We start from the raw sequence: 26508 nt of genomic DNA on the forward strand, positions 1-26508 counted from the left end.
ATCATAAAGAAGCCATTCCCGCAGCTGCCTGTGCTAAGATGTTTCCTGGCAGCAGCAGCAGAGATGTGCATGGCTTAAAAGACTGCATATAGTCTCTCCTGCACTGCAGGCAGTTTTTCTTGAGGTCTGCAGGAATGCTCCTGTCTTTTTTCAGTCTGAAGAATACTGTAAATAAAGAAAAAGGCTTGTTCTTTTTTCATCCCTTTTTTTTCCATGATAAATCAGGTTTTGTCTGTGTTGCAGCATATGTAGAGGATTTTGGTTGTTCCGGAAGCAAAGTTTGTTGCTTCTTGATATTGATCACAGGTTTTTGTGTGTTTGTGTTTATGAATATGGATTTCAAACTTTGGATTCTCAATGTCTGTGAAACTTGGAAGTTTTTGGTTTTGGATCTTCTCTTGTGCTTTCCTATTCTTCCATTCTTTTTAATTACATTCTGGCAAGGGCCTTTATAGAGGTGCTGCAGTGGGAAACACTAAGGGAAAGCTGTAATTGTAAGCTAGAAGGGATTGGGGTAACCATACAGCAGACTTTTAAAAATACATCCTTTTTTTTACTGCCCTTTATTAGGGGAAATGAAGGCATAAACTGGGAGGGAATGTAATATTAAGTCAGCATTCTCAAATACATGAGGGAGTCTTCAGTAGAGACATCTCTGCTATGGGTAGGCTACTTTAATCTCCCTGAGTGTGTAGGTGGTAGCGGTTGTTGTCAGTATTTAAACCAGACATCACTTCTCTGAATAAGCAACCTCAGTACTGGTTTGTGTGGTCAAACTTTACAGAAAATGAAGCCTCCCAGAAAAGTGATGAGCAGTTCTAACAATGAGGTAGGAGGGTAATTCTTCACAGGATCTCTTTCGAAATGCAGCTTAAGTATCCTTTGCTTCCTATCAGAGGCTCCTTGCAGCACCAATCAGAAGTTTCTTCTTGGCTCTCAACCCTCAGTAGTGTTTCAGATTGTTTCTTCTGTTATTCTTCTTTTAGCAATAAGTAACATCATTTGACTGGATTTGCCCTTTTATGCCCTAACAGGCCTGCTTCATCTCCTGTAACTAAGGAAGGTGGTGGTTCTCTCTCCCTAATGTGACTTTTTGTCTGCTTAATTTGCATGTTCCCTAGCAAGGAGGTGGTACTTTGGGCTTAATAATAAGAACAGCAAAATGGCATATATGTGTCTAAGGATTTCTTGTAGAAAGTGAAGAAGGGCACATTGAGTGTGTTCAGAAGGGGACCAGGAACAAGTAACTGAAGCCTTCAGAGGTAGTAGATGTTGTTTTGAAACAGTGGCATTAATAGACATCACTAGGCTTCTAGGAGTCTTAAGAGGAAAGTTAGACTGTTGTTGAGCATGTACACATGTGTAATTGTTTTTACCTTTCCTACTACTAGTCATCCCAGCACAATAATCCTCAGTTTGTGTGGGTGGTGCCAGCATTACGTCAGCTCCATGAAATCACACGTTCATTTATTAAGCAGACTTACCAAAAGCAAGACAAGGTAAGACTATGATGCTGAGATGATTTTTGAAGCCCTTGTTATGTCTGTGTGGCTTTGCTTCTATAGAATGTGGAAATTGAATTCAGAAGTGAGGGAGGGGGGAGAAAAATCAGCAGACTAAAACATACTTTGATGAGTAGTGTTTAGTGATGTAGCATAAACTGTTCAAGTAGAGATGCCGTATGGTGTACCATCCATTTGTGTGTGCATGTATGCATATATATGTATGTATAAATCTGTTTGCTGTGTCAGGATTAATTCATTGTATTCTCAGCTTCCTGTAGAATAATTAACATGCTGTTAAGAAATGAACAGTGGCTAATGTTTAGAGCAACTGCTTTGTAATTGAATTGACATTGACTATTAGAAAAGGGACTAAAGTACCAGCAAGTCACATGTGCTACACAGTGGCTGAGCAGAGGGGTGGGACTTTGTTTGCCATCTGCAGCACGTGTGTTTCAGCACATCCTGAAAACACTAATGTAAAGGGGCTTTGGATGCTTGGATGGGATACAGCTGACTGGTGAGGGGGGAACATTATTCCTTCCAATAAGACATGTGCCTGTTTACCTGTTTTCTTTAAAACCTCTTAATGTTTTGTTTTGATTTGTGGTTTGTTTTTTTTTGCCAAGAGCATTATTCAAGATTTAAAGAAAAACTTCGAAATAGTGAAGCTGGTGACAGGAAGCTTAATATCATGCCACCGTTTGGCTGCATCTGTGGCAGGTCCAGGAGGGCTTGTTGGAGCAACATTAGTGGATGGCCGATACACTTACCGGGAGGTACTGAACCCTGGATTTCTTACTACCTTAAGTTTTGAAACCATGATGTAGTCTGTCACTGACCAAGTTGTGTAAGATTAGGTGATGTTTCATTTTGGAATTCACTGGTATGTGTGTTAGCTCTGAGTAATTACACTGGTTTTTAGTTACAGTTCTGATACTTACTATTGGGGCTTGATGTAGCCTTGTTATATTATAGAACAAGGGTGGGCAAACATCACAATCCAAATTCCTTAGCAAAGTCTTTAATTGGTCAAGAGCTGGATCTCCTCACCCCAGGACTTTGTGTCTCCAGGCTTGTGCAGCTTCCACCTTCCAATTCAACTACCCTTCTAGAGACTATACCCTTGAATTTGGTGTGAAGCTCTTGAAACAGATTTGCTTGTTAGGGAATGGAAGCCGCATGATACTAGCTTATTGCTAGCTGTGATTTAGTAACTAGTATCAAATAATGTCAATATCAGAAAATTAATAGCAAATCCAAGGGGATTTATGATCCTTTTTGGAAAGGTAATAAAAAAGAAGTAATGCTTAAAATTGTATAAAATAGAAATAAAACTGCAGTAGCAATTTGTGTTTTCCAGGCTTTGCAAAGTGTGCTGTTGTTTGACAGCTAAGTTTGCTAAAAAGAATGCTCAGAGTTCTTGTTTCAGGGGAAAAAAAAGTCTTAAGCTTGAGTTTTTGTTTCTTCTTTCTCAGTATTTGGAAGCACATCTAAAATTTTTGGCATTTTTTCTGCAAGAAGCCACCCTTTACTTGGGCTGGAATCGTGCCAGGGAGATCTGGGAGTGCCTTGTAACTGGCCAGGATGTTTGTGAGTTAGATCGAGAGGTAAGAAGTACTTGAGAAGTTGGTACCTGTGGTTGCAGAGTGGGTCTTAATGGATCATGAAGAGCACGTGTGTTTGTTGAGACATGCCAGACATAAGCAGTAAGCACTAATAATGCATTTTATATTCTTTATGAAAGCTAATGCAGCCACTGTTACATGTTCAGTTATGACTAGGATGCTTTTTTAACACTAATTTGACTGAGGGAGGAACGTTGGCCAGGAGACTAGTTGCAGGTTTATGGATACTGGTTTGAAAAGGGGTATGTGTAATTTCACAGTCATAAGAGATCTTCAGCATTGTTTGGGTGAAAAATGACTGTGATTGTAGTGATAGGACAAGAGGTAATGGGTTCAAACTTTAACAAGGGAAGTTCAGGTTAGATATAAGGAAGAAATTCTTTACTTCGAGGGTGATGAGGCACTGGAATGGGTTGCCCAGAGAAGTTGTGAATGCTCCATTCCTGGCAGTGTTCAAGGCCAGGTTGGACAGAGCCTTGGGTGACATGGTCTAGTGTGAGGCATCCCTGCCCATGGCAAGAGGTTGGAACTGGATGATCTTAAGGTCCTTTCCAACCCAAACCATTCACATGATTCTATGAAGTACCCTAACGCTGCTATACAGCCTGTATAACGTGTGAGGTTACTGGGAGATTAGATTTTGAACCTCTTGCTGTGGATAAAATTTCTGTAAGATAAGTTACTGTACTAGCTGATACAGTTTGCCAATGTTGTACAGAACTAAAGTACTTGCCATGACAATGGGGTAAAAATACATCCGCCTTTCTTTCACAGATGTGCTTTGAGTGGTTTACAAAAGGACAGCATGATCTAGAGAGTGATGTACAGCAACAGCTCTTCAAAGAGAAAATTCTTAAACTGGAGTCATATGAAATTACTATGAATGGTAAGACAATGGCTTTTGTCAACAGATTTGGTTTTGAAATACATACCAGAAATTTGCTTTCTGAGCCTTTACATTAAATACGTAACCAGTTTGGTAATTCAGGATAAGAAAGGGGCCTACTTCTATCATTTTGAGTTCTAATGGCTGCAGGGGAAAAGGTCATCTCCTATATTTGAGAGCTTTGTTTTTTCAGGAAAGCATAGGAACTTAGCCTGACCTGAATAAAAACCTTGCACCTCTTTTCACTTTCAGGTTTTAGTTTATTTAAGACTTTCTTTGAAAATGTGAACCTATGTGACCATCGACTGAAGAGGCAAGGAACTCAGCTGGTGCGTGTTCTGGCAAGTTCGTTCTTGTATACTGCCTGTGGCATCTTGGGGACGGGAGGAACTGAGACAAGGATTCTTTAGCAGCTGTTTGACATGGTCATGTTTGAATTAATATCCAGGTCATCCTTCTAGTATTGACACTGTGAAATTCTGAAGATTTAAACTCCACAATTATGACAATTAAAATTCGGCAATTGATAGCTGGAAGCTGGTGTGTAGCTTCTAAAACTTTGCAGGAGGAATGGGTGGTTATTAATACCTTTTTATTAATAATCATGAATTCTAATACACATTTTTTACTTGTCCCTAGCAGGGAAAAATTCCTTTCTCTCCTTTATTTAGTCTTTTAAATTATTTTCTTTCTTCTTTACAAGAGATTTAGGTTTAGAATCTCAGAACGGTTTGGGATGGAAAGGACTTTATCCAGTTCCAACCCCCTGCCATGGGCGGGGACATCTCACCCTAGACCATGTTGCCCAAGGCTCTGTCCAGCCTGGCCTTGAACACTGCCAGGGATGGAACATATACCACTTCTCTGGGCATCCCATTCCAGTGCCTCAACACCCTCACAGTAAAGAGCTTCTTCCTTATATCCAACCATATATCACATTCAAATCCCAACCTACAGTAATTTTTTACTCTACAATCTTTAAATGTTTCCATTAAATTAATGGCTGTGTGTTAAGTAGTTTTCCATAGGCATTTTAGATCTTTATCACAGAAACCTAACTTGAAGTGCATAATTTTTTGCCAAGTATCATAGTAGGTTTTGTGATGGTTTATTGTGTGGTTAGTTACCATGTTGACCTTTGTGAAACAAATTCCATTCCCAATTAAATTTCTCCGTGCATTTGAGGTGTCTGGTTTTTTAGTTGGCTTAACAGAGTAGTCTTCGGAACTTGTTTATCCACCTGCAATCAAATGATTTTTTTCTAGTGTAAGTATACAAATATGCACCTGTTGATTTTCCTTCGCACTGTGCCAAAGCTTGGCAGCATGTTGGAAAAGAAGATTCTACAGATTCAGTCGAAAGATGCTTTTCTAACAGATGGAAGACTTGTTTTGTTCCTGCGGTTCAACTCACCCTTGTGTGAGGAATCCACTTGTGTTTTATTGTTGTTCTTCCTTGCATAGAGTGTGGAAAAACTGGAATTAATAGGAATGGATTTCATTTGGAAAATTGCAATGGAGTCACCTGATGAAGAAATTGCCAATGAAGCTATTCAATTGATAATAAATTACAGCTATATCAATCTGACTCCTAGATTGAAAAAGGTAGGCATGTATTTATATGTGAAGTGCCTTGATGTTTATAGAGTCTTGATACGCTGCATGCTAAAATGTGTGCTTTGTTGGATTCTGCCTGTTTAAATAATTCCCATGATCTTGCTTTTAAATTCTAATTCGTTTGTATGTTTTATCTTTAGGATTCAGTATCACTGCACAAGAAATTCATTGCTGATTGCTACACGCGATTAGAGGTAAAGGACACATTTTAATTGCTCTTGTACCTACATCCTTTTTCAGTTTTGTATTTTAGAATAATTGACTATAACTCTACTTTTAAACAAAAACATTACTTGTGCAGATACTTCTTGTTCTCTTAGCTCTGCAGGACATGCTTATCATCCATGTAAACCAGCACTTACAACTCTGCTTTGTATTCTAGGCAGCCAGCTCTGCACTTGGAGGTCCAACGTTAACACATGCTGTTACAAGAGCTACAAAAATGCTTACAGCAACTGCTATGCCTACAGTAGCAACATCAGTTCAGTCTCCTTATAGGTAGGTGTGCCTTTAAAAGAATAAATACAGCAGTAGACATTTGCTTCCAGCTGCTTCCCACATGATTTTGAGCACTAATTAAGTCTCAGTATTGGTAGTTGTATATTCTGGTGGTTTCTCAGCTGAATATTCCAATTATAGTGCAGTCTAAGTTCCAAAGAGACTTTGAAAAACCGGTTTTTAACAAAAATAATAAAGCCAACACTTCCCCCTTCAGTCTGCCAAAACCCAAATAAAAAAACCCAAACCCCAAAACCACAAAAACCCTCATAAACTATTACCAACCAGCCTATTAGTCATATAATATTTCTGGGGCAGAAGGGTTTGGTTTTGTTTGGGTTGTTTTAACTGGGAAAGAAAAGGATGGGTTTTCCTCCTCTAGCTCTAATGAATACCTAAATGTGTGTAGCTTAAGTAGATGAGCACAGGGTGGGACCTTAAGAAATACGAAGCTTCTTCTGAAGCTGGCTACATCTCAAGCAGTATAACACAAGCTTCTTGGCCTGTTTTCCTAGTTAGTTTCAACTGAATTAACTCTAATTTTAAGGAGTTGTATTTGAAAAGAGTTAATTCATGGTAGTTATCTGTGCGTGCTGAAGATGAATTTCTGAGACAAGTTACGCTTGTTTTCAATGTTTGTCTCTAGGTCAACTAAACTTGTAATAATTGAGAGACTGCTGCTGTTGGCAGAGCGTTATGTGATAACAATAGAGGTAAGATACAGCATTTCTTACTAGGCAAGGCTAAGAACATAATTCCTAGTATTAAAAACAGTAAAAGTTACTTAAACCTACGCATCTCTGGTAACTTTGCTACGTACCATCATAGGAATGTCTTTGTTTTCAAGGGTGATATTTATTGTCAACCTTTTCTTCCTGTAGGACCTTTACTCTGTTCCCCGAACTATTCTACCTCATGGTGCTTCTTTCCATGGACATCTTTTAACACTTAATGTTACGTATGAGTCTACCAAAGATACCTTCACCATAGAGGTAGGTGTGCGCAGGTTATGTGTGTTATGTGTGCAGTTTGGATCATGTAGCTACTCTTGGGTTTTTGGGTGCCTGGATTGAACAGAGTAAGCTGGTTTGAGGGACTTGGTCAACTTTGAAAACTCTTTGAAAATGTTAAAAGTCTGTATAATGCTACTGTAACAGAAGTGTCTGTAGACTGAATGTATTTTGATCATCATGCTGGAGTGGGAAAAAGAATTTGTTTGCTTGCTGTCAGTGATGGGCATTTCTACTGCTGTCCTACCCTGTCAGCCTCTCTTGTGGACAGTACCTTTACCACCCTATGCAGAGGAGCAGGAAGACTTTAATGGAAGATTTTTTTCTCTTGGAATTTAGTGCTTCAGCAGACTTCCTGAACTCTAGTGCTGTTTCATTTTTCAGGCACATAGCAATGAAACTGTAGGGAGCGTCAGGTGGAAGATAGCAAAGATGTTGAATTCACCTGTGGATAATATACAGATATTTGCCAATGACAGCCTGGTATGTTAACTACAAACAATTCTTACTCTTTGTGAAATTGAGTTTCTTTTCCAGAACTAAATGATTAATGTTTTCTTGCAGCTAACTGTAAACAAAGATCAGAAACTACTCCACCAACTGGGCTTCTCTGATGAACAAGTCCTTACAGTAAAAACATCAGGAAGCGGGACTCCATCAGGGAGCTCTGCAGATTCCTCAGCCAGTTCCAGCAACACCAGCAGTGTGTTTAGTTCTTCCTATGCAATGGAACAGGTACAGTGTAATAGCCTGAAGCCTTTCCTAAGATTTTTCCTGGAGGCAGGGTAGTTGGGGAAGACACTGCTGGGGTGGAAGACTTAGAGACTTAGCTGTTCATATCAGCTTCAGTATTCAACCTTCAGTAGTCTGGTATTGCTTTCAAACTGCAATTGAAACAAAGCATTTAAATACGTATTTGCCTTATGCATGCAGATTGGATTTTGTAATGTATTCTCTCACCTTTTGTAGCCTCTTTGGTGTTTATTATTTTCTGCAGGGTCTTTTAAACAATCAAGATGCCTATGATTGAACTTTGAGGTTGTGTATTTGTCTAGGGGAGAGATTTCCACTATTAATAAAGCAGCAGTATGAGAATAAACCAAGAAGGATCAACTAGCATGTTTGGACCATTCCTGGTCTGCTTTGTATGTCAACCGTAATAGTTGACTTAGAAATTGATTTTTAAAAGGGAAGTGGGGTAATGTAAAAACGAAATGTTTCTCAGTCTAGAAAGCAGCTGGGATTTCTAAAGGCCAGGTTGGCCTCTGGGTTAATTGCTTGAGTGAAGAGCTCTCTTAAAGCTACTTGCAAGAGAGTAGAGAGAAAAAAACCCTCTGTATTTCTTCTTAATTCTCAGGAGAAATCCCTCCCTGGAGTAGTCATGGCTCTCGTGTGTAATGTGTTTGATATGCTTTACCAGCTTGCCAATCTAGAGGAGCCAAGGTAAGCAAACTAAATGCTTATTAAATATTGAAGCAATGCTCACACTGCAAAGTTGTAATAGCTACTTACTTTGCAGTGTGTAGGCATCCACCTGGCCACAGTGTGGCTGAGCCCTGTTTTGCACAAGTAACTTCTGATAACTTTTCAGGATAACATTACGAGTGAGGAAACTTCTGCTCTTGATTCCCACTGACCCAGCTATTCAGGAGGCTCTTGATCAGCTTGATTCCCTGGGAAGGAAGGTATGGATTATACAATAATTGATCTTGGTGATTTAAAAAGGATTTTACTACCAGGTCTCTTAAATTCCGTGTCAGATTATAATCTGTGATGGATTTGAAGCTCTACTACAAGATAATGCTTATGTTAAGGATTATGGACTTATTTCCAAGCAGCTGGAGGCAACAGTGTTACTACGGAGATCATAGTAAATGTTTTGCCAGTTGCAACAAAATGTAGTATCTCAAAATACCTCTTCTGTGGCTCTCTCCTCCTAGAAAACACTCCTATCAGAATCAAGTTCTCAGTCTTCAAAATCACCATCCTTGTCTTCAAAACACCAACATCAGCCCAGTGCTAGTTCAATACTAGAAAGTCTTTTCAGGTCCTTTGCTCCAGGCATGTCCACCTTCAGAGTGCTCTATAATTTAGAGGTAAGAAAACAAATCTATTTCTTTCTACTTGTGTTTCTGAGCACTGAAATTGAAGCAGTTCTAAGTTTCTTGGACAGGAGTGCACCAGACAAGGTCATTGTGCAGAATACAAATGTCATGTCATAGTCTGCTTCTATGTATGTAACAAATCCTGCACAGAAGAAAGAGGTAAAAAGTTTCCCTTTAGAGACTTTACTGTGAAGCCAGGCCCCTCTTCTTGTGGAAGGAGTGTTCTGAAGTAAGCAGAGAGGAGCAAAGAAACATCAAGGTCTTTACTGTTTAGGTAAAATCTCTGCTTGAATCTCCAGAAACTCAGAATATGGGATTTTTAGTATGTATTAAAAAAAAAAAAGTTGGGTGTTATAAAAATCAATGGGAGCTGTTTAGTTTAATTGGTTTTGCTTGATTGAATTCGAAAGGAAAAGAACGCTAACTTGCTTTCTATACAAGTCTATCATAATCTGTGGAGACTCAGGAGGAATTATTTTTGGGAAGCATTTAACTCTGAAGAATTTTCAGTATCCAAATATGCAGGGCTTTTACCCAGAAGCTTCTGGCCTGTTCTAGCTGTGCATGTAAAGTGAGTGGAATACATGCTATTTTTTAACACTAAGTATTCTGCTGAGGAAGTTCTGCAGCCAAAATGCTGGATTGGACCCTGTTAAAAGGCTCTTTCCAGCTGTTTAGTGCACAGTTTTTAAAGTGTATGAGAGTTCAGCTGTTGGTGTTATAGCACTGTAGTCTGCACACTCTAGGAAGCTGAACAGTTTGTAGTTCTACTCAAAGGTCCCACTGTTTATAAGGACCTATTACAAATATGGATTGAACAACTTGAAGTTGGAGGGCCAGTTGCCAGCAGCTTAAAAAACAATAGACAAAGTTATTCTCTTTCATTCCCGGTGTGTGCCAAGATTGGTTTAGGAATTCTCTCGTAGTTGCTTTCCTTTGGTTCTCTGCAAGCTAATGCTAGCTCTTAATCTTCCTACTCTGTCATCACATTGCAGCATTAGGATTCCCCTTTTGCTGTACAGCTGGGAAGAAAGATCCTTGATGATGCCTGTGAAATATGTTGACAAGTCCTGCAACTGAAAGCAAGTGGCTCAGCATGTCACAGCAAGGGTATCTTGTTGAACTGGCAGGTTATATTACAGTGTGATGAGACAGTTATCTGCTGCTGCTGCTATGCCAGAGCAAATAATAAACACAAGTAATAAATTGCTTTTCTGGCAAAGGATGAGAAGTAGAAAATTGGATTAGGTGTGTAGATCATAGGAGTGGACTTATTCATCAAGTCCATTTAAGCCAATTGGAAGATGATTTCTGTAAGGAAGAGGAGGATGTGCTTTACTTATCCCTCTACTGTTGATCTATTGGAAATATGGGAACCAGTCTGAACTGCTCTCAGACAAAACGTGCACAGGAAATTTGCAGAGCACATGAAAGAGATGAAAATGAAATGGTGCAGATGTTCAGAGTTGCATCATGCAGTGCTGTGATAAGATTTCATGTGTGGCTCTCTGTAAGCCATTCTTCTGACCTGTGAACCTGGAAAAGATGTGCTTTGTTTTCCTATATGCAGTACTGTTGGCTGTACATGCCAAAGAGTTCCCAAGAAAGTAAATAAGTTCTGGGGATCTTCTGGGGGTTTGGGAGGGGCTGGGGAGTTGTTTGGGTGGTGTTTTGAGGGGTTTGGATGTAAAATGAAGTGAAATTGATAATAATTGCACGTGAAATCTGGCCCACAGAGACCACAGACTTCCTTATGGCCATGTTTCTGCGTGTAATTGCATTGTGTGAAGTTTAGTGCTAACTTAAAACAGGAGGGATGATACAGTGGTGATAAGGTCCATAGAATTACCTGGACCATTTTTTACCAAAGAGAAAAAAAATAGTAAAAGCAGTTTTCAGAGCAATGAGTGAGCCGCCTGTATGGTGTTCTATGGGGTACTGTCAAGTGAAAGCCTAAGAAGCATTTGGGATCTTAAGGAGCTTCAGGTTTCAGGCTGGACTGAGCCTGAAGACATTTCATGTACTAGAATATGCATTTCATGCTTTCCCTTAATGAGTAAACTGCAATGAGAAAAAAATGCCATTTGATACAAAGTAAATATCTGTAATAGCCATAGTTCTCCTGAATATTTTAATGTGATTTCTCTTTACTGACTGCAGCTTCACATAAGTGTATTGTTAATTGCTTCATTTGTAGTGGTTTTTTTTCCTGTTACACTTTTAACCTTCAGCAGATTAAGAATACTAAAGGGGGAGAGTGTCTGTATGCTTATTTATTCATTTATTCTAGGTACTGAGCTCCAAGCTGATGCCAACTGCAGATGATGAAATGGCAAGAAACTGTGCCAAGTCCTTCTGTGAAAACTTCCTCAGAGCAGGAGGGTTGAGGTTAGATGGCAAAACCTTGACTCAGTTTCTGACACTTCATTTAGTTACCAGTTCCATGTGGTTTCTGCTTTCCACGCTGTAGCACACGAGTACACCTGTAGGCTTGTTCTTCGGAGAAAAAGAAATCCACCCAAAGCTGTTATTTTTCATTATCCAGTGTCTGTAAAGCTACTGCTTTGTTTTTCATTATCCAGTGTCTGTAAAGCTACTGCCATAGTACATGTTGTTAAACCCAGAATAAAGTTAGGATAAGCTTGTGAAGTGTAGCTTTTAATAAGGTAGTTGATGTTTGGACAGTTAGCATTTAAGTGCTTCGGTTCAACTTTGCAAGCCTGTACATCGTACTACGACCTGCAGAGATCCTAATGGACATTTTAAGCAGTCAAAGCGTAGACACTGCAGTAGGAACCAGATTAAATTTTGCAGTCTTCAAAATTCAGACCCTTCAGATAACACTTGAGGCACACTGTGAGTGCTTTGGAATACCTACAACACTGCTTGTGCTTGTATCAGATCCATCAGGTGTTTGTTGCTCTTAGTAATTCTATCCATCCCCCCTTCCTGGCGTCCCATAGATCCTGAAGCATTTTCTAGCAGGAAAAGAAAGCTTCTATCTGTAGATAGAAGCTCGCAGCCCAGAAAGCCAACCATATCCTGGGCTGCATCAAGAGGAGCGTGACCAGCAGGTCAAAGGGCGTGACCCTGCCCCTCTACTCTGCTCTCGTGAGACCTCACTTGGAGCATTGTGTGCAGTTCTGGTGTCCTCAACATCAAAAGGACATGGAACTGTTGGAACAAGTCCAGAGGAGGCCACGAGGATGATCAGGGGACTGGAGCACCTCCCGTATGGAGACAGGCTGAGAAAGTTGGGGCTGTTCAGCCTGGAGAAGAGAAGGCTGCGTGGAGACCTCAGAGCAGCCTTCCAGTATCTGAAGGGGGCCTACAAGGATGCTGGGGAGGGACTCTTCATCAGGGACTGTAGTGACAGGACAAGGGGTAACGGGTTCAAACTGAAACAGGGGAAGTTTAGATTGGATCTAAGGAAGAAATTCTTTACTGTGAGGGTGGTGAGGCACTGGAATGGGTTGCCCAGGGAGGTTGTGAATGCTCCATCCTTGGCAGTGTTCAAGGCCAGGTTGGATGAGGCCTTGGGTGGCACGGTTTAGTGTGAGGTGTCCCTGCCCATGGCAGGGGGGTTGGAACTGGATGATCTCAAGGTCCTTTCCAACCCTAACTATTCTATGATTCTATATAAGAGGGGAAAATGGGGATGTTAGTTTTCAAAGATGCCAGATCGGAAGTTTTAACTGGCGCTCAGCTGACTGAGGAGGAGGGGAGGATAGAGAGAAATTAATTGCAGTTCTCTCCTAATGTAAAACACTTTTAAATGGAGTCTGTTTTATTGATTTGTTTTTAAGTTTGGTGGTGAATGTGATGCAGAGAGATTCCATCCCATCAGAAGTAGACTATGAAACAAGACAGGGAGTCTATTCCATCTGCCTGCAACTTGCCAGGTATGTAATTGCCTTTCATTAGCGAAAGTGCTGCTTTCTTGGCTTTTAGAGTGCAGCTTGTAATATTTAAGATTAATTGGTACTTTGAGTTCTGTTTCATTCACTTGCTGTGGACATTCCAAAACAAGCCTGACGTTTTTGCTCTGTGAATGTAGGTTCTTGCTTGTTGGCCAGACAATGCCTACCTTACTGGATGAGGATTTCATTAAAGATGGGGTAGAAGCATTGTCCTCACGCCCCTTCCGTAATGTCAGCCGACAAGCAAGTAGGCAGATGTCCATTTGTGGAACACCTGAGAAGTCATCCTACCGACAGCTCTCTGTGTCTGATAGATCCTCCATTAGGGTAGAAGAAATCATACCAGCAGCAAGAGTTGCCATACAAGTAAGGAAGTGTTTGATGATTTATGGTCATGTAGCAGTGTCATCTCCAGTGACAGCTGTATAACTCTTGGATTTTTAATCAAAACTCCACCTTTTACACAGGTTCTTTCCCAGGCTTCATTTAAAAGCCTCTGAAAATCCTGACCATCAGTCTCTTACCCCAATCTTGGATCCAGATTTTAACATAGCCTCAGGAATCATTTTGGCAGTACAAAGGGAAGCAATACCCCAGAAGTGGATCTACACTTAAATCTTACTTGTGATTTATTTTTAGTTATGCTTAACTCTAAGATCTTAGTAATTTTCTGTGAATAGGAAGAAGGTTCCTGTTTGAACTTGTTGCTTATAGTCCATGGTTCTTTGAATTCCAAATTTCAGGCAAGTTTTTTGTTTCAAATAACAGAGTTGATTTTTAATGAGCTTGATGGTACCCCGGGGGAAAAATGAAATTTTTATTTTCAATACCTTAGGAAAATGCTATTTTCCCCTTTATAGGCATGTATAGAAACTTCATAGTTCATGTAAAGAGCATGCTATGTTAGGTTCTTGGGCAGCACTTCCCAGATGAACCTATGTGATTGTTTCCAGATGGATCTATGTGATTGAAATCAGCATGCCTAACTCCAGATAGGAGAAAAGGATACCTACCCTAGCGAAGAACTTTAAAACTAACTACTTCCTATTAAGACAGCAATACTAATCTCTCCTTGCAAGCAAAAAGACTCTTGTATCCTTGAGCCTGCTTAGAAAAGAGGGAGGAAAACAAAACCAAATGTCTATTTGACATGATTCAGAAGATACATTCCTCTTATCCTTGTGATTAATAAAGGCTATTGAATATTGATTGTAGAAATAACTGCTGTTTCTTGTTCCTTCAGACTATGGAGGTGAATGATTTCACTTCCACAGTGGCTTGCTTCATGAGGCTCTCTTGGGCTGCTGCTGCAGGACGACTGGATCTTGTGGGAAGTAGTCAGCCAATAAAAGAGAGCAACAGTTTATTTCCTGCTGGGATTCGAAATAGACTTAGCAGCTCAGGTAAGTTAACTGTGTCTCTAAACCAACCTGAAGAAAGCATTTGGCTTATGTTTAATTGAAGCCGAATTTGTTGGAGTTGGACTCAGTGATCCTCTTGGGTCCCTTCCAATTCAGGGTATTATACGATTGAATGACACAAATCTGAGCAAAATGCTGTACATTCATATGGCATTTGGAGAAGTTTTTGAAATTGCAGAGAACTGACCAGAAGCTGAAAACATCTGAAGAATGTAATGGAATACAGCACTTGTTCATCTCTTAATGCAGGAAGTAATTGCAGTTCAGGAAGCGAAGGAGAGCCGACTGCACTGCACGCTGGTATCTGTGTGCGACAGCAGTCTGTATCCACCAAAGATGCTCTGATTGCTGGAGAAGCCTTGTCCCTCTTAGTAACCTGCCTTCAGCTACGCAGTCAGCAACTAGGTATGAAATAGAATTGGATTACTCACTATTTGGAATATAAGTAAAGGGGGGAGGCTTTTGAAGGCAGACAAGTACAAAAAATCATGAGAAACTTCTGGCTTTGTAAGCTGAGACAGCTCAGGTTGAAAACAAAACCTCGTTGAAAAATACAGGGATTTCTTTACAGGACTGAAGAATAGGTGGCATGGAACAAGGCATGTTTTGGGAAAGCTGACTTGCTGCCAGTATGTAAATATTTGCACTGGCTTTGAAGTATGTAATTGCTGCTGTTTGCATAGCTAGTGCTTAGTACTTGAACCTTTCTGTACAGGAATTGTAGATACTGGTGGTGGTGGAAGGTGAAGGAAAATGCTGTTGTAATATGGTGCCAGAAGGAAGAGATGGGGAAATACCCTAATAGCCATCACTGCTTTTCAGTGTCGATGGGGGTGATGTCCTCTGGGTGCTGTAGTGTATTAATGTAAGACTGTATCTGGCTTATTTTTAATTATTTAAATATTTTCAGTTATTTAAATTATTTCTGTTCTAGGATCCTTTTACAATTTGCCTTGTGTTGCTGATTTCATCATTGACATACTGCTGGGATCACCAAGTGCTGAGGTGAGGGTCTGAAAGCTTCTTGTTATACTTCTGAAATGTTTAAACTTTGATCATTTAATATAGCCTGAAGATGAAATTGTTCATAACAGGCACTGCCAAAGGTTTTTGTATTTGAATGAATAAGCTTTGTATAACTGTTAGAAATTCCAGTATCTAGTGATGTGTTGATAGAAAATGCTGAAGTATTGCGTTCCTTAGGCTTGTTTAATCCATGGGGTACCCAGGACTGTGCTGTGTGGTTAATCTTAAAAACACTCTCAATTTAGTAAGGCAAATTCTGTAAAACTTCAGGAAAAGTTCCAAGTAACTTTTCATCCCAAAAGATTTAGGGAAGTTTTAATGGACTTTTCTAAACTTCTGAAAAGTTCTTCCAAATGCTGGATCCCTCCTAAAATTCATTCTTTCTGATTTAAGATTATTCTGAATATTTTAAAATCTAGAGATTTCAAGTCATGCTTACTTTATTTCATTGCATCTCATGTACTTTACATGAAGTCTTTGCATCTTTTCCCCCTTATCCGAATTTATAATCTGCGTTTAATAAAACATCAGAGCTTTTAGCTCAGGGATGAAAGTGGATTCCTACATCCCTATAGAGAAGCCCTGGCTGCAAAGCTCATAGGTCTGGTTTCCACAAGCTTTTCAATGTCTCTACCAAAACATAAGTGTATTTTTTGCAACCTTTGAGCAGCTGCTAATGTTTGACACTGCTTCAGATTCGTCGTGTTGCCTGTGACCAGTTGTACACCCTTAGTCAGACAGATACGTCAGCTCACCCAGATGTACAAAAGCCAAATCAGTTTCTCCTGAGTGTTGTTCTTGGTGCCCAGCTGCCTCTTTGGTCACCAACCAGCATCATGAGAGGAATCAACCAGAGGTAAGTCAGCAGCTTGTTTATTGAGGAAGCAAATCTGTCACCTTTTTAAGTAAGGAATGCTTTGGGAGCTCTGAGGCACAAGGGATTAAGGTTTTGCAAGCCTGTTGAAAGTAGACATCCCTTCACACCCCACATAGTTTTGGAAGAATGTAAATTGAAGGGAAATAAAGCTGAATTCTCAAAGTACAACTCTTCCTCTGTGAACTCTTATAGTTCAGCTTGTTTGGACTTACCAAATTAAACTGGTCTGCTCTTTCTCAGGTGTGGTCATGGTAGTCAGAACCTGGCTGGAATAGAATCATAGAATCATAGAATAGTTAGGGTCGGAAGGGACCTTAAGATCATCCAGTTCCAACCCCCCTGCCATGGTCAGGGGCACCTCCCACTAAACCATGCCACCCAAGGCTCTGTCCAACCTGGCCTTGAACACTACCAGGGATGGAGCATTCACAACCTCCCTGGGCAACCCATTCCAGTGCCTCACCACCCTTGCAGTAAAGAATTTCTTCCTTAGATCCAATCTAAACTTCTCCTGTTTTAAGTTTTAACCCATTACCCCTTGTCCTGTCACTACAGTCCCTAATGAAGAGTCCCTCCCCAGCATCCTTAAATCCTTGTTGAGGCAGAGTGGCAATGGGATGTATGACAGTAACATTGAATTTATTTGATAGTATCGCGTAGGTCCGGACCAGAAACCAGTCCTAAAGGATCTGGTCTTTTCAGTGGTGTCTGGACTCATGACTTCACCTGTTTTCTTCTTCTTCATGTTACCCATTGCACCTTTAAAGCCTGTAGGTGTCAGTCTGTTAACTTGTCCCTGACCAGCCAAAGGTTGTGGAATTTAACATGAATTTTAAACAGCAGTTTCTAAAGGAATCTGTATGGAGGAGTAACTGAGAAGTTAAAACCTGTTTTATCTTCATATGATGATTAACTAAAATTGTTAAGAGGTGAAGGAAGAAATCAGGATTAAATGTTATTCTTAACATTCAGAAGTAGCTGTTGGGGAGGAGTTTGTTTTAAAGCTGCAGCATAAAGCGTATGCAGAAGCATACCTAGATAGCTGTGCTAGTCTGGAACCCAGGACAGATGGACAGAGCACACAGGCCTTAAAGGCAACTGCTTAGAAAGAAGTTTCTGCTTTTAAATTAAGCCTTTCTTCTGTTTGTACCTGTTTCAGACTTCTGTCCCAGTGTACAGAATATTTTGACCTGAGATGTCAGTTACTGGATGACCTCACATGTAAGTATGTACAGGCACACGTGTCGTTCTAATGGCAGCTTCCACTTGTCTTCCTTCTGTAGACAAGATGTACAATTGCCTTTCCAGAGGGATAACTACACCACGAACTCAGTGTGACCTGCCGGTGTGCTGGCTGTCCTGTGTTAATGCCTGTCATGGACTGTTCTTGCATTGAGTTACAGCAAGGCAGCTCACTCCTTTCAGAAAATGAACCGAGTTCCTTTGTGGAAGTTACACTTTGTACACATTGTGGGGCAAACTAGACCATTACCAAACTGCTTGAAATTCTTTGTATTCTGTGTTTAAAGAGCTTTTGATTTTTCTCTTCCTCTTGCAGCATCAGAAATGGAACAGCTAAAGATAAGCCCAGCTGCCATGTTAGAAGATGAGATCACCTGGCTAGACAACTTCGAACCCAACCGCACAGCTGAGTGTGAGACCACCGAAGCTGATAACATCCTGTTAGCAGGACACTTGAGGCTCATCAAGACTCTTCTTTCACTCTGTGGGGCAGAAAAGGAAATGGTTGGTAAGTATTCCTTTTTAATCTAAAGTGACTAGTGTGAATTCTGCATCAGCACTGACTGATGACTGTAGTAGACAGTGTGTGTGAGGATGTAACACATCGGTAAAAGTGATGCAGACCGTTAAGGAGTAGTTTTGGCAGTACCTTTGTTGTACCTTTGACATCTGATGAAATATTTGGATCTTTTATTGTTGATACGATGCTATTAAGTGATTTTGCTGTTATAGAACACCTTTTGACATTTGCAGTGATAATAAAAGTATTTAACAGTATGTGTGGGTTACTGTGTTACAGGTTCATCTTTGATTAAGCCATTGTTGGATGATTTCCTCTTCCGAGCATCCAGGATCATTCTGAATAGCCATTCTCCAGCAGGCAGTGCTGCAATCAGCCAGCAAGACTTCCATCCAAAGTAAAAACTGTTTGGTTTTTCTTTATGTTGGGTTTTGTCCTCACAAATACAAATGTTGCACTTGGGCTACAGATGCTAGGATTTAATATCAGTGTTGGAGTGTTTCTCTTTTTCTCTACATTTCCTACGTAAGTGTCCAAATAGCATTTTAATAAGTTTTGTGCGACCCAAAATCTTTGCTTTTCTATACTACCAAAGTCTGTGTACTGTTAAGGCATCAGTGATGAACTGCAAGCACAACTGAGCACTAACTTCAAAGAGTACTCCTTTAGCTCATCCTCACTTGGGAAGTTGGCTAAATGGGAGCATGAGCAGAAAATTAACTGTCCAAGCCCCTTGTAAATGAGAATCTCTGAAGTTCCACTGTTTTCTTTTTGCCTTCAAAAGAAATGTCTTCTGCAAAAAGCTAATGCCAAGCAAGACTCCTTGCACCTGACATAGCTGATAATAGTCCAGAATAAATCAAATGGGCGTGGGAAGAAGAGTGGGCTTCTCTTTCCTGTCACACTTGCCTTCTGTTACTGCCATACAGTATCTGAAGGGGTGGGTAAATTACCTCATGTGCAGTTTTGTGCTGCTGCAGCTGGGTTGCTTGCATTACACTGACTGGTTGGTGTTCGAGTTGAATCAGGCATATTCACACTGCCTTTCCACATACCCTAAAGAAGGTTCCAGTGGAGCATTTAGCAGCCCCTGAACTGAATGGGACTTTGCTGCACCTTAGTGTTTTGCTCCCGCTTTGCTCCATTGCAGTTAATCTCAAGCACGCTCTGTTGTTTGCTTAAAGTAAATAAAGCCTTTTCTTTGGCTCTTAGAAGAAAGGGCTAGGATGTTTGATGCACAGAAAAGAGCTAAGTAGAAGTGTTTTGTACTGCTCTAAGCACAGCTTAGGTCTAAGGTCATCTCTTGTAGCAAGTTGTCCGGTTTAGCTCTTTCAAAGCTTGTATCCCTGTAAATAAGTCATTATGTCTGTATCAGTGTTAACAGTGATAGAGAGTATCTGTCTCTCTCCTTCAATGTACAACCAGTTCTGTGTCTTTAGGGCATCTACTCTTCCTTGCTACTGAATGTTAACAAGTGTCTCCATGTCAGTAAGGGAGGCTTATTTGAAGGAATGTTCCTAGTGCTGCTCTTGTGATTTGATTCTTCCCCATTCCCCTTCCCCAAGAAGAAAAAAAGCACTCTGCAGTCTCTCAGGAGTGTTTTATCACTTGAAGTGTTCCTTTTGAACATTAATTGTCACTTGTTCTGAGTAATGTGGCTTTCTGGAATTAGAAATAATTGAGTCATCTACAAAATAGATCTCAAATGTGGTTTTCTTTTTAGGTGCAGCACAGCAGATAGCCGATTAGCTGCTTATGAAGTGTTAGTAATGCTGGCTGATAGCTCACCTTCCAATCTCCAGCTTATTACGAAAGAGCTGCTTTCTATGCATCACCAGTGTGACCCTGCACTTACCAAGGAGTTTGATGTAAGCAAGAAGCCTTTTTTGATGTGTTTTAGCATGGGTTGGAGTACTGTGTAAGATCCACTTAACTAGTGCATTCACGATATTTCTATGGTCTTCAGTTTAAAATGACAAAACACAGATTAGATTAAATGCAGACCCATGTGATCTTCCTCTGAAGCAAATGCTCCAGTGAATCTGTTTTAAGCTATTTTTAAGGGTTTTGTGCAAAGTGTTAAGTAATTAAAGCACCAAATATAGTGCTCTTGCAATCTTTCAGAATTTATATTCCTGGTTTTCCATTAAACTGCTCTTAACAGCTTATATGATGGTGATTATAAAAGCTATAGTGTGTTGTTGGAGTCTCATGCTTTTTATAACTTACTGGAACAAAAACTGTTTGTCATTCTAGTATCTTCCACCAGTGGATAGTCGTTCCATTTCAGGATTTGTGGGCCTGAAGAATGGTGGTGCTACTTGTTACATGAATGCCGTCTTCCAGCAGCTATATATGCAACCGGGTCTTCCAGAGGTAATTGGTTCAACATCCATTAAAGTCCTTGTTTTGGAATGAAGGACTGCAAGTTCAATTTAGCACCATTTATAAATGAATTGTTTAAATAAACCCAAAACTGTGTATGTATGTGTGCATAAATATATACACATGATAAATACATAAATTATATGTTGTTGTGCTGTGTGTCGTGACTTAAAGTAATAATTTTGCCAAGAACCAACTTCATAAGGTTATTTATTTCCTTCCAGGCTTTCCTTTCCATAGATGATGATACAGACAATCCAGATGACAATGTGTTCTATCAAGTTCAATCTCTTTTTGGTCATTTGATGGAAAGCAAGCTACAGTATTATGTACCTGAGAACTTCTGGAAGGTATTGTGTCCTCTTGTTTAGGTTATATAGCATTCCACATAAGTTATTTATTCAGCCTTTTCTCACTGTAGAATATCTATGTATAAGGTCAGTTCTACTTCAAAAAGTCAAAACATGTAATAATAACTTTCTTCCAAAAAACTCACTTTTTTCAGTGATATGTATATGGAGGAACCACCTTTTCATATATATATTTATACTTCATATAGATTTTCAAGATGTGGAATAAGGAACTATACGTTAGAGAGCAACAGGATGCTTATGAGTTCTTCACCAGTCTTATAGATCAAATGGATGAGTACCTCAAGGTAAAATCCTCAGGAATTTTTTTCCTTGTTTATATGCATCTCCTTAGTGCTTTTCCTCTCTTTCTCCTTTGTTCTTCAGAAAAGAAGGTAGAGAGCCATTCAGCTAGCACCCATAGTATTCAGAAGTTTAAAATTCCTATTGCTTTCTTGGTCTTTCCCCGCAATGCATCCAACTGATGTCTAACTTTACATCTCCAACAGAAAATAGGAAGAGACCAAATATTTAAGAATACTTTTCAAGGGATCTTCTCTGATCAGAAGATCTGCAAGGACTGTCCTCACAGGTAACGTTCAGTTCGGTGCATTAGTTACACAGCAATGTGCTCCTATAACTATTAAAATAAGTAGACCAAAATAGCATCACAGCTGTTGATAGCTATGGGGCAAATGCGGTATTCTTTCCTAAGCATAAGTCTTGTTAATTCAAGTTTTACTCTGTCAATGCCTTGACTCTATGACTGGTTTTCTTCTTGAATTTAGGTATGAGCGCGAGGAAGCCTTCATGGCTCTCAACCTAGGTGTGACTTCATGTCAAAGTCTGGAAATATCATTGGATCAGTTTGTTAGAGGAGAGGTTCTGGAAGGAAGCAATGCATACTACTGTGAAAAGTGCAAAGAAAAGGTATTAGTTCTTTGTGTATGTGAAAGAAGATTCAGCTGCAGCATGGTATTTTCTTCAGCATAAAAGCCATGCTTAGGCCCTGCTTACTCTTTCACGTTGAAGACATAATGAGAACATTAACTCCATAAATGCATGCAGACAGCATTCTTTGTTCCTTTTAACTCATATTGTGGACTGAACATTGAGGGGGATGGCATGGTGGTAAAATGTTCTCTAACATACCAGCCCACTGCACAAACTGTAATACCTGTGTTCATATTTTGTCTGTATGTATTACAGTCATCCTATGGTCACCTTGCCTCCTGTGGCTGTGTTGTACATTTGTTCCAGATGGCTGGAATTGTGCATCTGTAAAAGAGTACTTCAGAATGTTTGAGGTATATAGATAGAGGTGATATCTTGTTTTATTTTTAAGAGAACTACAGTGAAGCGCACATGCATTAAGGTCTTACCTAGCCTGTTGGTGATTCACCTGATGAGATTTGGCTTTGACTGGGAGAGTGGACGTTCTATTAAATATGATGAGCAAATAAGGGTAAGAAAACATTTCTTATGGCACACCCCTGCTGCTTTGTGGAGTGGACTGTCACTCTTCCTATTCATTCTTCTTTCTTTTGCCCACGTTTTGATACAAGGATTTTGAGTACACTAAAAACATGATCATGCTACAGAAAACAGGTAGTTTTCCTTAGAGCTTTCGTTGTTTGCAGCATTCTTGGGGTCCTTTCAGAAAGCAAGATCAAAACCCTCCGTAAACCATAAATACATTTAATTTCTGTGTCATAAGGTTGAAGTGTTGAAGTACCATATTTTTCTTCGGACTTCCCAGTGTGGGAAGTATTAATACAATTCTCATGAGGTTCCACTAAGCATGTACATGATATGATCTCTGAGTTAATCTGAAACAATCTCTTTCAACAGTTTCCCTGGATGCTGAACATGGAACCTTACACTGTGTCAGGAATGGCTCGCCAGGACTCGTCCTCAGAAGTGGGAGACAATGGCAGAAACACAGATCAAGGAGGCGGAGGTTCCCCAAGGAAGAAAGTTGCCCCCACAGAAAACTATGAGCTTGTTGGTGTGATTGTTCACAGTGGCCAGGCACATGCAGGGCACTACTACTCCTTTATAAAGGACAGGAGGTAATGGACAAGAAGATTTGCTTGGGAGCATTGAAAGTGGTATAGAGACTGCTTGTTTCGGGAAGGTATAGTAAGCCATCCAGAGCTCTATGGGAAGCACTGTTCCCTTTCTTAATACCCGATATCATGAGTGTTAATAGCACAATGGTACAGGACACCATATTATAAAAGTCTCAGCAATTCTTATGTTCCTTGTATTGCGGTTTGAGGGCTTCCTGTGACACATAGTTGCAGGTGATGCGCTTCTATTTTTAATCACACTTATTTGTTTAATGCAACTTTGATACTGATTGAACTAAGCTTTCTGTTAACTGTTAAAGCAAATGTGGGTTCAGGTTTGTCATTTCTAGGGTATCCAAGGTGGTTTGGTTTTTTACTAGACAATCAGGTAACTTTGTTTCTGTTCTGTTTGGATCACAGGGGCTGTGGAAAAGGAAAGTGGTATAAATTTAATGACACCGTTGTTGAAGAATTTGATTTAACTGATGAAACCCTGGAGTATGAATGTTTTGGTGGAGAGTATAGACCTAAAGTCTATGATCAATGTAAGCAGTACTACAGGTTGATTGACAGTAGCTTTATGTTTCATACTGATTCTCAGTAGAGGTAGAGCTCAGTTCATTGTATCTACTTTGAGTTGCTTGGTCTAATAATCTTTATGAAGCAGGGGTTTTTTCCCCTAAGTCTTCTCTTTACTGAAGGACATAACAGCTTGTATACAGCTTAATATTGATTGAACCTTATTCACTGTTGTTCAGCACTTTGTAGACTTGGTAGCAAAGGAGATCCAGAAGTAAAATGGCACTTTGTTAAAATAGTCTAAAAAACCCCAAAAAGGCCTTCTTTTAGATTAGTGAAAATGATGGTGCATAGAACATGGTGTGGCATCATATAGCTAAACTTCTCAGCACTTTAAGGAATTAATTCCAAATATTTCTCCACCAGTATTCATTTGTTTCATGATTCTGACAATTATCTTTTAAAAATACATCTGCTTTTTGCAAAAAGTACTTTTTAATTCAGGTTTTTGTTATTTGCTAGCATAGACTGATGTTTTGATCTGACAAACAGCCTTATAATGCCACAATATACACTACTTACACACCCAGTTTCACTTCCCCATAGAAATGAAAAAGATACTAAGCCTTGAAAGGCCTTCATTGAATGCCTTTTCTCCCACCAGCTAACCCATACCCTGATGTGCGTCGACGCTACTGGAATGCCTATATGCTGTTTTACCAGAGAGTGTCTGACCAGAACTCTCCAGTCTTACCAAAGAAAAGCCGAGTGAGTGTTGTGCGTCAGGAAGCTGAGGACCTCTCATTGTAAGTTCTTCTTGTGTCTATGAAGGTTTCTCTTATATCTAGTCTAAGAAATTGAGAGTTCCTGTTCAACTGACCCTTCTGTTGTTTTGGTTTTTAAGCTGCTTAATGAATAGCCTCTTTTTTTGCCTTTATAATTTCCTTTTCCATGCTGCTGTCGCTATTGCAGTTAAGACATTCAAGCTGACAGCCTCAAGAAGTATTTAGACTCACCTATATTTGCCTTAAGATTACACTGACTGTACTGGCACTTTAAACTTGAACTGTAGATTTGTCATAGGATTTTGTTATTCACTCTGAGCTTGTATATATTTCAGATCTGCTCCATCTTCACCAGAAATCTCACCCCAGTCATCACCTCGACCCCATAGGCCCAACAGTGACCGCCTCTCCATCTTGACCAAGCTGGTTCGAAAAGGAGAGAAAAAAGGGCTTTTTGTAGAGAAAATGCCTGTGAGGATATATCAGGTAGATATATCAGTTGCAAGTGGCAACTGAATCCTGCTGCTAGGAAATTTAAGCACACAGTAAGAGGAACACAGGAACTTTGAAGGTGGCCTTGAAGTAATTCCATTGCAAGCAAAGCTGGGAAAGAATTCAGGTTTTCACATAGTTATTAATAAGCTGCTCAGTGGTATGTTATTGTTAAGTTTTGCAGTCCCTTCTTATAAAACTGAGCCATCATTCTTTGCTTTGAAGAAACTGCAGGCAAGTTATTCAAACATGAGATATGGCAGCAGTCAGCATGGAAGCAGGGAGAGATAAGAGCAGAGAAGATGCTTCATTTGAAGTACACTTGAACAGTAATGGAGTTGATGGCAAATTACAGTCATCCTTAAGTTCTTGAGTTAACGAGAATGTAGAAAGTGGGGAAGTAAGAGAAACAAAAAGCAGCTTCAATTCCATTCACGTCTGTTAGTTTATGTAATACTGAATATGATCTCAAAGGGGAAAACACAGATATTGAAGGCAACTTTGCAAGTCAGGACTGAAAATAGAGGTGTGATGGCATTGGCAGAGCAATGAGAGAATGACGGAGCCTGAGTATCCTCTGTCATAAGGGGAACATCTCAGTCAGCAGGCCTGCAGTTCTGGCCCATACAGGAAGGGGGACAGTCTTCCATATACTTGGCTTTCTGAACCACACGCAATCCTGCTGATCTGCACATACACAAGAGAGCCCACATCGCATACACAGTCACAATAAACTGCTGGCTATGTATGGCCCTCCAGTAGGGCTGTATCAGGCATTAGTAACTACTTTAGGTATTCTTGTATCCAGCATTGTATTGTTACAGTGAACAGAACTTGGCTCAGATTTATTGAGAGTCTTTCAGCAAAGTCTCTTTTGAAAAATGACAAATATTAATATCATTTAAATATATTATTGTGGATGCAGCTTATAATTACACCGGGCTCCCTGCTCTGCGCACGTAAATTTGCTAAACAAGCCTTTCAGGTTTGAAGGATGTTCTCAGCTCTTTTATTAAAAGCAAGCAAAAAAATGGAACTTATCAGCAACTTCTTGCTTTTTCTTTTCCCTTAATGGCCAAATGCTTATTAAGTCACTCATCTGTTCTCTTATGTTTTGTAATGTCCTTAGATGGACAAATCTTGTAAGTTTCCTATATTCCATATGAAGACAGGCTGAGAAAATTGGGACTTTTCAGCTTGGAGAAGACGAGGCTGCATGGAGACCTCATAGCAGCCTTCCAGTATCTGAAGGGGAGCTCTAGGGATGCTGGGGATGGACTATTCGTTAGGGACTGTAGTGACAGGACAAGGGGTAACGGGTTCAAACTGAAACAGGGGAAGTTTAGATTGGATCTAAGGAAGAAATTCTTTACTGTGAAGGTGGTGAGGCACTGGAATGGGTTGCCCAGGGAGGTTGTGAATGCTCCATCCTTGGCAGTGTTCAAGGCCAGGTTGGACAAAGCCTTGAGGGCATGGTTTAGTGTGGGGTGTCCCTGCCCATTGCAGGGGGGTTGGGACTGAATGATCTTAAGGTCCTTTCCAACCCTAACTATTCTGTGATTCTGTGTATTTTCCCCTCCACCAAAGCAGCGATTCAGAACATGAACAGGACAGGTCTGACACTGGTTTTTAAACACCACATGTATTTACATAA

General features: G+C 40.1%; 1 protein-coding gene across 3 annotated transcripts in view; it reads left to right on the forward strand.

Moving 5' to 3' along the window:
- The window catches only part of USP24 (ubiquitin specific peptidase 24), a 67259-nt gene that overhangs the window by 26588 nt on the left and 14163 nt on the right, over window positions 1–26508 (forward strand). For 2 of the 3 annotated variants that reach the window (XM_080623325.1, XM_080623326.1), the window contains exons 16-51: window positions 1392–1499; window positions 2132–2281; window positions 2981–3112; window positions 3905–4016; window positions 4269–4345; window positions 5480–5620; window positions 5773–5826; window positions 6015–6130; window positions 6777–6843; window positions 7012–7122; window positions 7525–7623; window positions 7705–7875; window positions 8498–8583; window positions 8732–8825; window positions 9081–9236; window positions 11536–11633; window positions 13052–13147; window positions 13303–13531; window positions 14409–14568; window positions 14836–14991; window positions 15521–15591; window positions 16308–16468; window positions 17649–17710; window positions 18048–18239; window positions 18531–18648; window positions 19975–20119; window positions 20508–20627; window positions 20861–20986; window positions 21196–21294; window positions 21496–21578; window positions 21775–21916; window positions 22332–22451; window positions 22838–23058; window positions 23479–23603; window positions 24242–24383; window positions 24698–24848. In XM_080623325.1, coding sequence (XP_080479451.1) covers window positions 1392–1499; window positions 2132–2281; window positions 2981–3112; window positions 3905–4016; window positions 4269–4345; window positions 5480–5620; window positions 5773–5826; window positions 6015–6130; window positions 6777–6843; window positions 7012–7122; window positions 7525–7623; window positions 7705–7875; window positions 8498–8583; window positions 8732–8825; window positions 9081–9236; window positions 11536–11633; window positions 13052–13147; window positions 13303–13531; window positions 14409–14568; window positions 14836–14991; window positions 15521–15591; window positions 16308–16468; window positions 17649–17710; window positions 18048–18239; window positions 18531–18648; window positions 19975–20119; window positions 20508–20627; window positions 20861–20986; window positions 21196–21294; window positions 21496–21578; window positions 21775–21916; window positions 22332–22451; window positions 22838–23058; window positions 23479–23603; window positions 24242–24383; window positions 24698–24848 — 4491 coding nt within the window. The remainder of the gene's footprint in view (window positions 1–1391; window positions 1500–2131; window positions 2282–2980; window positions 3113–3904; window positions 4017–4268; window positions 4346–5479; window positions 5621–5772; window positions 5827–6014; window positions 6131–6776; window positions 6844–7011; window positions 7123–7524; window positions 7624–7704; window positions 7876–8497; window positions 8584–8731; window positions 8826–9080; window positions 9237–11535; window positions 11634–13051; window positions 13148–13302; window positions 13532–14408; window positions 14569–14835; window positions 14992–15520; window positions 15592–16307; window positions 16469–17648; window positions 17711–18047; window positions 18240–18530; window positions 18649–19974; window positions 20120–20507; window positions 20628–20860; window positions 20987–21195; window positions 21295–21495; window positions 21579–21774; window positions 21917–22331; window positions 22452–22837; window positions 23059–23478; window positions 23604–24241; window positions 24384–24697; window positions 24849–26508) is intronic. The other variant, XM_080623327.1, reaches the window with a different exon arrangement.

Source organism: Psittacula echo (assembly GCF_963264785.1).
Source record: "Psittacula echo genome assembly, chromosome: 7".
NCBI lineage: Eukaryota > Metazoa > Chordata > Aves > Psittaciformes > Psittacidae > Psittacula > Psittacula echo.